Source organism: Somniosus microcephalus, chromosome 20 (genome assembly GCF_052327205.1).
Source record: "Somniosus microcephalus isolate GS21.2 chromosome 20, FLI_Smic_1.0, whole genome shotgun sequence".
Classification (NCBI taxonomy): Eukaryota; Metazoa; Chordata; class Chondrichthyes; order Squaliformes; family Somniosidae; genus Somniosus; species Somniosus microcephalus.
In genome coordinates this window covers 54,398,892-54,411,411 of record NC_141006.1, presented here as the reverse complement: position 1 = coordinate 54,411,411, position 12,520 = coordinate 54,398,892, and the positions used below count along the sequence as shown (strand labels likewise).

The following is a 12,520-nucleotide window of genomic DNA, read 5'->3' as shown; positions in this document are numbered from 1 at the left end:
CAGCACCCACTGACCCCCCCCTCCTCCCCGGGTCAGCACCCACTGACCCCCCCTCCTCCCTGGGTCAGCACTCACTGACCCCCTCCTCCCTGGGTCAGCACCCACTGACCCCCCCTCTCCTTCCCGGGTCAGCACCCACTGAGCCCCCTCCTCCCTGGGCCAACACCCACTGATCCCCTTCCTCCCTGGGTCAGCACCCACTGACCCCCCTCCTTCCTGGGTCAGCACCCACTGAGCCCCCTCCTCCCCAGGTCAGCACCCACTGAGCCCCCTCCTCCCCAGGTCAGTACCCACTGACCCCCTCCTCCCCAGGTCAGCACCCACTGAGCCCCCTCCTCCCCAGGTCAGTACCCACTGACCCCCTCCTCCCCAGGTCAGCACCCACTGTGCCCCCTCCTCCCCAGGTCAGTACGCACTGACCCCCTCCTCCCCAGGTCAGCACCCACTGACCCCCCTCCTCCCCAGGTCAGCACCCACTGAGCCCCCTCCTCCCCAGGTCAGTACGCACTGACCCCCTCCTCCCCAGGTCAGCACCCACTGACCCCCCTCCTCCCCAGGTCAGCACCCACTGAGCCCCCTCCTCCCCAGGTCAGCACCCATCTGTTTTTGGGTTGAACTGTTCGTTTCAGTCTGATTGTTGAATTGGAAGAAAAAAAAATTCAACATTTTTTTGTCCCATACTGTGGTGACATTACTGATTAAGATTTTCAATGAATCTCCAACAAGAGCAAACATCAGAATCTCACCGGCTGCCCTGAGCCTATCTGACCCCGGCCCAGTGTTGGATCAGTGAGAGTGCTGTCTCTAGCTACAGGCCTTGTACCATCTGGTTTCAACTGATCTCCTGACTGATGCTGCTGGATGAATTGGTTCAAATTCTTTCTTCAGAAATGCTGATGTTAGGGATTTGAATTATTTCCTGTGTGTTATCCAGGGACAGATCAGATAAACATACACAGAGCCATACTCTGGACCATTTAATACTTTTTATCCAACACAAGGGGATGGAACAATACATCTACCAGGAATAGAGTAGATAAGTTGGGCTCAACAACACAACAAAGGAGAAGGCAATCACATGACAGAAGCCAACAGCAAGTGTTTTAAAAAACAAACTGGGAAATCACATCAAACTCCGAGTCCAAGCTCTTTCATCAGACATACTCCTTCATCGTAAATCCTCTACCCGGGGGCTTACTCCGAGACATGGTTTGATCTGACATGTGGCTCCTTTGATGGTCTTGTCTATATTCATTCCTTTCTGGCCAGGAGCAACAGAGAAGACTTCCTCCAATGACCAGAATACAGGCAGCTCCCCAACCCAGGAAAAGAGCATTTCCCAGCTCCCTCTTTAAGAAGACGGGCACCTGGGGGTTGTAAAAGTCAACAATGATGGAATTTGCAGTCCAGGATACTGGGATAAGAACACACAGCCCAGCGAGGATGAAGAAGGTGCCACCAACCACAGTCACCTTCGCCTTGAACCGCTCATCCTCCCACGCACACTTGGTACATTTCATCCCCACACTTGACACGATAATGGCTGAAATCCCTGAAACAATGGACATGCACATGAGGGCTCTGGCCAGCTGGATGTCTGGCGGAAGCGCCAGCTGTGATTCATACTTCTTGCACTGTACGTACCCTGTGGCTTGATAGATGCAGTTCATCCAGATCCCTTCCCACACCATCTCAGAGGTCACAATAGTATTCCCAAGGAAGGGTGTCACCTTCCACTGCGGCATTCCGATGGTCCCGCAGGTCATAATCCATCCTAATATCCCAATGAAGTATCCAAGCAACTGCAGGGCAGTGCTGGCCATTCTCCAGAACAGATGTCTCTCTCCTTCAGACGTGTCCAGCAGTATCGCAGCGGCGCTGCTCAGAGTCTCCACTAGGATGTGTTTCTTGGCTCTGGATTCTCCAACAGTTAATAACAGGGACCAGGGGAGCAGGAATGTTTGAATCCAGCAGCCTTGTCCCCTCATCCTGTGGCAGCGAGCTCACAGTGACAGGGAGTGATCCTCAGGAACAGTCAATACTTTGACTGCCTTAGGTGTCAGAGGATGGATTTCGGGGCAAGGGGAGGGAGGGAACCAATGGAGGGTGGTGGATCTATAGAGCTCCAACATTCAACAGTAATCAGATGAAGCTATAAATTAGAGATTGTGGCGAAAGGGCTGAACATTAAGGAAATAATATGGCATCGACGTGACCCAGCAGCAAGTCACAAAAATAAATGTTGCTGGGAATGAGAGGAAAGATAAGACAATCAGGTACAGGTCAGTAGAGCTGACACCAGTCTTACCCGTGCGCAGGGAAAGTGATTCCCTTGGGTGGAGAAATGCAAATCATTCAGAATGAAACAGTGGGACATCCTATTTGTGCTGTTCTCCTTTCACAGAGACTGTGCACATCAGAGTCACTGTAGCGAGATCGGATTCTCGCTAATAACCTATGGCTAACGTGTCACTATTTATGGAACTTGTTCAGGAATCCACGTTTTTAATATTCAATCTGTATTGATGTAGATGTTGATGATGTCCTAATACAGCTTCTTTCTTCAACAAAAACACGCCCACAGTGAGCAGTTTTTTTAAATTATTAAAAAGCTATTAATTAAATTTTAATTAATTAAATGTAAGGTTTGGCCAAATCCCATGAATACCTCAGCAGCTCTCAGATCACAGAGTATCTACTGTAACATGGCAACAGTATCCATGGTGACAGCAGTAACTTGCTGTCCCAGTGGCATGGCTAATATCAGAGAACTCATGCAATCCATTGGAAACAGAACAGCCAACATTTAATTGACACAATACAGAGAAAAAGACGATAATTGATGTTTAGGGAAACAGGCAGTGAGTAACTAAGGGGCCTTCACCACCTTCAATGTATTAACAAAGTCTCAGGATGTTGTGATTTAAACGTGTTAGAGCTGTACCTCTCCCTGAGCCAGGATGAAGGTGGACTGAGCCACACTAAGCCCTCGGTTCAGCACATCACAGGACCCTGATTTCCATATTAAAAGGGGCCCATTGCCTGAAACAGGCGGGCGCTTTGAACACCTGGTGGGAGGCCCCCTTTCAAAATGGCGCCAGCTGCATTGCTGGTGTTAACGGGATGGTGAGGCTCCCGACGTTATTCTGAGGCCGTTGCTACCCCTTAACGCCATGCGAAGGGAGTCAAAATTAACCCCATTGAACCACAGAACCGTAGAAACATAGAACTGTCCGCGGCTATGTCCAGGTTCGGGTGTCCCTGGAGAGGGAGCGTGTGGTGTCCGCCAGTACGCTTGAGGCCTTCTGCGACCGATGGGCACCGCAGAGACTGGAGTGCATGGTCGCCAAGGAAAGTAATATCATGATTTGATAAGTTTCCTTTGGCTTTACTCATGATTGATTTGGATTTATTGTTTGTGCCCCTTTAAAAAGGGGGAAATTTTTATTCAATTGATTTTGATTTGTGACTTAGTCATCTAAATTGATAGTTTAAAAAGTAGAACCATTATTTAAAAAGGTAAAGGTAAGTACTTGCATTGATATAGCACCTTTCACATCCCATGATGTCCTAAAGTGTTTCATAGCCAAAAGAACGATACTGCTTCTTACAGCCCATTGGTCTTTCCACCAACAGCCCAAGAGTCAAACTATTCCAGGTGCTTGGGGCGTCAGTGTTTTGATTCTATTGTCTTTCTGCTTCTCACACTTAGATTGCAGGTGGGTTTCTTTACCGATTTGTCTCCAGACTTGCCCATTGCCAAATGTCTCTTTCAAGATGACTTCACTGTTCCGTTCAGCGGGATCTGATTCCCATTGGTTTATTCTGTAGAATAAACTCATCCACGGTGTGATGATATAACCCTTCGAGGACCAATGACGTTTGAAGTGAAAAGGCAGGCTTTTTAGTGGCCATTTCTGTACAGTTGAAAGGTCAGAAAGTCTTCCATTGGAGAACCAGGTTCAGAAGTGACTGAGAATGCATTGAGCCTCTTAAGATCTTCATTTATTCAGCTCATCTGTAATTGTTTTACAGTGAATAATGTAGCTCTGGTGGACAAGGATCTTCATCTTGTGGTGGATGGAGTTAGGATACAGATCAGCTATGATCTCATTGAATGGCGGAACAGGCTCGAGAGGTTGAATGGCCTCCTCCTGTTCCTATGTTGCAAACCTTTTGTACAGTTGGCCTTAGGGGCCCCCTGGTGCTCCACCTACACACACTACATGGCACTCAGTACGTCTCAAGCCTCCACTCCATAAATATGGGGCCCCTATGTGTTAGAAAACAAATGAGAAAAGGTTTCCCAGACACTTTGTGTGTGAAGTTAGTAGGTCCTAACGAGCCGCTAACTTTGAGGGTCTCTGCCTCTACCACCCTTTCAGGCAGTGAGTTCCAGACCCCCACCACCCTCTGGGTGAAATTTTTTTTCCTCACATACCCTCTAAACTTCTGACCAATTATTTTAAATCTATGCCCCCTGGTTATACCCTTCTGCTAGGGGAAATCGGTCCTTCCTATCCACTCTATCTCGGCCCTTCATAATTTTATACACCTCAATTAGGTCTCCCCTCAGCCTCCTCTGTTCCAAAGAAAATAACCCCAGCCTATCCAATCTTTCCTCATAGCTAAAATTCCCCAGCCCAGGCAACATCCTCGTAAACCTCCTCTGCACCCTCTCTAGTGCAATCACATCCTTCCTGTAATGTGGTGATCAGAACTGCACGCAGTACTCTAGCTGCAGCCTAACTAGTGTTTTATACAGTTCAAGCATAACCTCCCTGCTCTTATATTCTATGCCTCGGCTAATAAAGGCAAATATCCCGTATGCCATCTTAACCACCTTATCTACCTGTCCTGCTACCTTCAGGGATCTGTGGACATGCACTCCAAGGTCCCGCTGATCTTCTGCACTTCTCAGTGTCCTACCATTTATTGTGTATTCCCTTGCCTTGTTAGCCCTCCCGAAATGCGTTACCTCACACTTCACCAGATTGAATTCCATTTGCCACTGTTCTGCCCACCTGACCAGTCCATTGATATCTTCCTGCAGTCTGCAACTTTCTTTTTCATTATCAACCACACGGCCAATTTTTGTATCATCTGCAAACTTCTTAATCATACTTCCTATATTCAAGTCCAAATCATTGATATAAACCACAAAAAGCAAAGGACCCAGTACTGAGCCTTCCTGGTACCTCAACCATGTGGCCACCCGTCATGTGTGTACTAAGACGAGCGTGGCACTGGCAGATCAGCCCGGGGGAGCAGCACAGCTGAGATCGATTCTGTCCTTGCCCACTCTCCACTCACACACACGCCTTCCAGCAGGAATCAATGGATAGAGAACGGGAGCAAAACCCCTCTGATTCTTTAACCTCCCCTTAGCTCAGGGGGACTGAGGCAAATTGTAACCGCTCAGCCACTACGCCACCCCAGCTGAGATGAGCTAACTCAGGCCAGAGCAGGGATTGAATCTGGGATCTTCCTGCTCACTACACAGTACCATCACAGGACAGCTCTCAACTGCAGGAAATCCATTTGAGTACACATCCATTAGAGAGATAATAGTTTGTGGAAATTGTCAGCTACAAATCATTTTAAAAATTCATTCATGGGATGTGGGCATCGCTGGCAAGGCTGGCATTTTTTGCCCATCCTTAATTGCCCTTGAGAAGGTGGTGGTGGTGAGCTGCCTTCTTGAACCGCTGCAGTCCTTGTAGTGAAGGTGCTGTTAGGGAGGGAGTTCCAGGATTTTCAATTTCAATTTCAATTTTATTTGTCACATAACCAAATACAACAAGTGAAATCCAGTCAGTGAAATGCTTTTTTCTTAACGAGCCGAGCGCACCAAGCAGCAAAGGACACTTAGCTGCCTGGTACGCACAGAGCCCGCAAGGACAGCAACCATCTTCATCGGCGCCATCACAATAGGGTCCGCTCTCGCCTTGCTTCGCCTTTCCCGCACTCTGCCCGACAATCTTCAGCCGCTGTGGTACCGATGTCCCGGGGCCTGCCTGCTTCTCCCTGGCTCTCCTTCCACCCGGTCTGACCTCCGAGCCTCCCGCAGTGTCCGACATTCCAGGGCCTGCTTTTCCCGCCCTCGGTCCGCTGGCCCAGCAACAATGAAGGAATGGTGATATATTTCCAAGTCAGGATGGTTTGTGACTTGGAGGGGAATCTTGGAGGTGGTGGTGTTCCCAGTGCCTGCTGCCCTTGTCCTTCTAGGTGGAAGAGGTCGCGGGTTTGGGAGGTGCTGCCAAAGAAGCCTTGGCAAGTTGCTGCAGTGCATCTTGTAGATGGTACACACTGCAGCCACGGTGCACCAGTGGTGGAGGGAGTGAAGGTCTAAGGTGGTGGCTGGGGTGCCAATCAAGCAGGCTGCTTTGTCCTGGATGGTGTCAAGCTTCTTGAGTGTTGTTGGAACTGCACTCATCCAGGCAAGTGGAGAGTATTCCATCACATTTGATAGAGGTGTACAAGATTATGATGGATTTGGATAGGCTAGACGGGGAATGGCTGTTCCCACTAGTTGATGATACAAGGACTAGGGGACACAGATTTAAGGTTTTGGGCAAGAGATACAGGGGGATGAGAGGAAAACCTTTTACGCAGCACGTGGTGAGGACCTGGAACTCGCTGCCGACGGAAGTGGTGGAAGCGGAGACACTCAATGTTTTCAAAGGGAGACTGGATAGGCCCTTGAGGGAAATAAACTTGCAAGGCTACGGCGATAGAGTGGGGGAATGGGACTGACTGGATTGCTCTACAGAGAGCCAGCATGGACTCGATTGGCTGAATGGCCTCCTTCTGTGTCGTTATGACTCTATGACTCCTGATTTGTGCCTTGTGGATGGTGGAAAGGCTTTGGGGATTCAGGAGGAGAGACACTTGCCACAGAATACCCAGCCTCTGACCCACTCTTGTTGCCACAGTATTTATGTGGCTGATCCAGATAAGTTTCTGGTCAATGGTGACCCCCCGGGATTTGATGATGGTAATGCCGTTGAATGTCAAGGGGCAGAGGTTAAACTCTCGCATGTTGGAGATAGTCATTACCTGGCACTTGTGTGGTGCAAATGTTACTTGCCAGTTATCAGCCCAAGCCTTAGATGTTGTCCAGATCTTGCTGTTTGCGGGCATGGACTTCTTCATTATCTGAGGAGTTGCGAATGAAACTGAACATTCTGCAATCATCAGCAAACATCTTGTACTTCTGACCTTATGGTGGAGGGAAGGTCATTGATGAAGCAGCTAGATAGTTGGGCCGAGGACAATAGCATAATTTCCCCTTCACTCACTCACTCGCTCACAGACAGCAGCTGGGTTGCAAGAGATTCAGACAGTAGCCTGAGGTGCCCCAAGGCAAATATTTCTTCATTTCACGTGCCAAATGTTCACTGCTCTGGTAGGAATTGCTCGACAAAATAAAGTCCATCTATTTCACCTTCTACCATTCTGGTAGTCGCGTGATACAACGATAATGGAGTTGTTGACTAACCATAGCAATCAATCTCTATCAATTGGTCTACAGCAGACATGAGACGAGGAAAACCCCAGCGGTGGAGAGCTTTGGGAACCATCGGTCCAAAGTCAACTGTGCACCCAAGCATAAACCAGCTTCGCATGAAATCATTCATCAGGAGTAAAGTAGATACAACCGTGTATACCCAGCAGTGTGGACAACAAAACAGGTTACTCGGGAGGCCTCTTTATTCAACGAGTTTGTGTTGTTTGATTTTTAGGTTTAAAAAAAAATTATTCCTCGTTCTGTACTGCCCCCCCCCCCCCACGCCCCCCCCCCAATCCCCCAGAATGGGGTTGGTGATTGAATTTTAATCCTATCGCATTGAAGAGGATTTTTGAAATGTTCTCCAAATGTACAATTATTGAGATCACTCGACCACATGGATAAGGACCCTCATCAGCCCACCCGAGACCGTCCATTCAGAAACAGCCTACAGTCCCCATCATGGCATCCTGCGCTAAATGATTCCAGACTCTTGCCTCGGAAATACAAGCTTGTGGGTTTGAGACCCACCCCAGTGCTGAGGGGGTTATTGTCATTCACATGTGTTGATCCTGGGACCAATCTGCCGGTCCCGGTTTTATGATGCTATTTGAAGTATAGCAGGGAGTTTTCCTGGTGTCCTGGCCAACATCATCCCTCAAGAAACGTCACCAGAAACAAATGAACTGGTCATTCACCTCAATTGCCATTTGTGACATTTGTGCGCATATTGGCTGCTGCATTTCCCCTGCATAACAACAGTGAGGACACTCCAAAACGAATTAATTAGCTGTGAAGCGCTTTGGGAAGTCCCGAGGATGCGAAATATTCTCAAAAAAGTGCAAGTCCTATTTTCAAAGTTACTCGTGATATATGAAGTGCTTTGAGATGTTTCTGGGAGATGTGATGAGGTGTAAATGCAAACCCGTCTCTGCACTGCCGCACATAATCTTACCTTTGAAAGTATTTCCTCAGTAACAGCAATTGAACCAAAGACTCGCACATAATGAAAGTTTAATTGGCTCTGGCAGTATAGGAACAAAGTAACTCATAGAGTTATTTAAAGCCGCCTGTCGTGATTCTCTGAATCTGTAAGACTATCTGTGACTCGTGTCAGCTGAAAGCTCACTGCAACAGAACACCAGAGGGTAAAAACACAGACAAAACCAGCTCGCAGAGCAACTGCTAGTCGAGCAGTGGTGACTATCCGACAGCAGCGAGAGTCCCTCACAGCGAGGGATTCAGGAACCATTAGTGACTTTGGTTTGAAGTCAGTTTCCTAACCAGGAGTGGATACAGACCTGAAGTTACGCGCGGAGTTGTGACCCAGCTGTCTGCAAACGATTGTAATTTGATATTGGCACATATAACATGATCTACTCAACACTCAGAGTGATGCGTGGCTCCAAAAGAGAAGCTTCATTAAAGTGGTATTACTCGTATATGCCCTGCTGATTAACACTGGGACATTACTCCTTCCGTTAAAATGTACAGAACTCAAATCGCCTTTAAAATGAATCTGAGCCACACTTTCAAACACGGAGCAGATTGCAGCTTTCTGTTCCTGTAACTCTCAACCTGATTCTGCTTTGTCCCAGTGTGTCTCAATCGTACATCCCGCCAACCTGCCAAGTCTGACTGCATGGCCCAGAATTTCCTCGAATTGAGTTTCGCCCCTTTTTAAAAATGCGGCCTGAAGAGGGAGATACACGCGTATTTCCTGGGTCTACTTGTTTACATCCCATTGGTGCATCATTGGTGTATCATAGAAAAATAGAAGATAGGAGCAGGAGTAGGCCATTCGGCCCCTCGAGCCTGCTCCGCCATTCAATGAGATCATGGCTGATCATCCAAACTCAGTACCCTGTCCCTGCCTTCTCCCCATATCCCTTGATCCCCTTAGCCTTAAGAAATATACCTAACTCCTTCTTGAATATATTTAATGAATTGGCATTCCACAGGTTCACCACTCTCTGGGTGAAGAAATTCCTCCTCATCTCAGTCCTAAATGGCTTAACCCTTACCCTTAGACTGTGACCCCTGGTTCTGGACTCCCCCTCCATCGGGAACATCCTTCCTGCATGTAGTCTGTCTAGTCCTGTTAGAACTTTATAAGTTTCAATGAGATCCCCTCTCATTCTTCTAAACTCTAGCGAATATAAGCCAATCGACCCAATCTCTCTTCATACGTCATTCCTGCCATCCCAGGTATCAGTCTGGTGAATCTTCGCTGCACTCCCTCCATGGCAAGAACATCCTTCCTCAGATAAGGCAACCAAAACTGCACACAATACTCAAGATGTGATCTCACCAAGGCCCTGTACAACTGCAGCAAGACTTCCTTGCTCCTGTACTCAAATCCTCTCGCTTGCTCCTGTACTCAAATCCTCTCGCTATGAAGGCCAGCATACCATTTGCCTTCTTAACCGTCTGCTGCACCTGCATGCTTACCTTCAGCGACTGGTGCACAAGGACACCCAGGTCTCGTTGCACTTCCCCTTTTCCCAATCTATTGCCATTCAGATAATAATCTGCCTTCCTGTTTTTGCCACCAAAGTGGATAACCTCGCATTTATCTACATTGTACTGCATCTGCCATGCACCTGTCCAATCGCCCAACCTGTCCAAATCGTACTGGAGTTTCTCTGCATCCTCCTCACAGCACACACGCCCACCCAGCTTTATGTCTTCTGCAAACTTGGAGATATTACATCTAGTTCCCTCGTCTAGATCATTAATATATATTGTGAATAACTGGGGTCCTAGCACCGATCCCTGCGGTACCCCACTAGTTACTGCCTTCCACTCGGAAAAAGAGCCATTTATTCCAACTCTTTGCTTCCTGTCTGCCAACCAGTTTTCTATCCAAGTCAGTACCTTACCCCCAATCCCATGTGCTTTAACTTTGCACGCTAGTCTCTTATGCGGGACCTTATCGAAAGCCTTCTGAAAGTCCAAATACACCACATCCACTGGTTCTCCCTTATCTATTCTACCAGTTACATCCTCAAAAAATTCCAGTAGATTAGTCAAGCATGATTTACCTTTTGTAAATCCATGTTGACTTTGTCCGATCCTGTCACTGTTTTCCAAGTGAAACCGGTGTAAAAGAGGTGAAAGCAGCTGAACTACTTGGAAACTTCTGTACAGCCTTCAAATAGACAGCTGAGCTTGCAGCTTTCAGCAGCAGACTGGGAGGAGCAGCGCTGGCCTCTCTCACTTCACACTCCAGTAACTGCACTGATATTTGTAGTAACACTTGCACAGAATTCTGACACCAGTGGGATCCAGAGAGCAGCAGGTACAGAGAAGAAGAACGCAGAACTTCATTGATTAAGACATTCAAGATCTCCTCAAGGAAATTAAAGGCAACAGACCCAGACCACTGCTCTGCCCAGAGTGTGAATGTGCTACCAGGAGGGGGTCAGCCCTGATACTAAATGCCAACTCCTCCCCCCAGGACTGCAGTACAGAGCTTCAAAAAGCTCCACATCCCACCAGAGCTGGCAAGGTAGCACACTGCACACTCTTCGCCCGCCCCCCCTAAAGCAACACTTTACTATGAACCCGTCACAGTGCTCACGTGTTAAGGGGGGGGGGGGTTGTAACTCAGCATCTTGAACTATTGTTGCCCACTTCCCCTCCCAGCAGTTACTCACATGCACAACCCTAAAACCCCTTCCTCTACATCTCTTACTCCACCTCTCTCCCGTGCCACTTAACTGCCAGCCTTACCCTCATTCATTCTATCTTCTTGCGGGAGAAATTGGCGCAGAGTACCCGACAAAGGAAGAGGAAGCCATCCCCACCTTTGAACCCCTCGCCCACTTTGAGGACGAGCCCATGCAGCTGGTGGGCAGTCAGTCGGCCGTTCCTGTGGGAGATGGTGAGGTCGGCGGCACCTCGTGGCCATAAAGGGCCCTATATAAATGCAAGTTATTTCTTTAAAAATGAAAAATCTGGGTTTTAAATCTCGAGGCATTGAATACAGAACGAGAGGTGGTGATGAATCTGTACAAGATGTAGGTGACGCTATAGTTAGAACATGGTGCAGCTTGAGGTATCCCATAATAGAAAGGTCTTGACAAAGGGTTTGACCCGAAACGTTGACTCTATTTTCTCTCCACGGATGTTGCCTGGCCTGCTGAGTTTTTCCAGCATTTTCTGTTATTTACAGAAAGGTGAGTGTTCCATCCATTCAACCCATTGGAAATTGGATCGTGAGAGCTGGTCCAAGGATTGTGCTGGGACATGTCATGACTTGCCGAACCAGGGTTTGATGCAACAATCATTAACTGTGGCTTCATCCAGTCCTCTTCAAAATCAGGCGGAAATGATAGTCGAAGAATTGAAGTCAAATGACCCTAGGATGAAGGTGCATGATGGGCTTCTGTCCATTAGTCATGGGCGTGTCGCCTTTCTAAGTTACTGCGAGGGTTCCACGGCTCCTGAACTTAAGGGGAATCTGTGAATCTGGAAGCCCTCATGAGCAATCTGTTTGAGCTGCTGAACAGAGCTGGGCTTCGTGGACAGGGAGATGTCAAGGCGATCACTCCCCGAAGCCTGGAATTCCTACGACACGGAGCTTCAAGTTGCCATCACAGTTTCAGGCAGTGCGGCGACAATCACAGATCGTGACCCCCCCAAAGTCTGCATGTGGCCAATGGCATGTGTCAGTGAGCTGGCTGAGCAGACATCACTTGTTAATACTGAATAGGAAGCGGTCAGCCGAGGAGAAAGCCTCGAGAGACCCTTCCCCTTGTGCTGGCTCTGATACCGAAACAGAGACTCCGGTCAACATCGCTCATTCTGGTGGTGCACAGAACACGAGGGATTGTCGTGTTAGCAAACGTACACTTAAAAAGGCAATAAAACATTCTGGGATAGATCACCAGGGGTTCAGGGTTTGGAGAGCGGGGATTAATTTTGCCTTATTCCAGTATAGACATGTAGCCTAACAATTAAACCCAGGCACCTGGAAACTTCGGGAAAGCACAAAGTTCCAACATC

At 48.1% G+C, this 12,520-nt stretch overlaps 1 protein-coding gene across 1 annotated transcript; it reads right to left on the bottom strand.

Annotated features, from left to right (window-relative positions):
- Positions 1-606: 606 nt before the first annotated feature.
- Positions 607-2,407, bottom strand: LOC147103272 (claudin-4-like). Its single transcript, XM_085962732.1, has one exon. The coding sequence runs from the start codon at positions 1,986-1,988 to the stop codon at positions 1,155-1,157; it is 834 nt and encodes a 277-aa protein (XP_085818858.1). The 5' UTR covers positions 1,989-2,407; the 3' UTR covers positions 607-1,154.
- Positions 2,408-12,520: the final 10,113 nt, after the last annotated feature.

Coding starts and splice junctions, on each gene's coding strand:
- LOC147103272 (XM_085962732.1), bottom strand. CDS start 1,988: ATGAGGGGACAAGGCTGCTGGATTCAAACATTCCTGCTCCCCTGGTCC.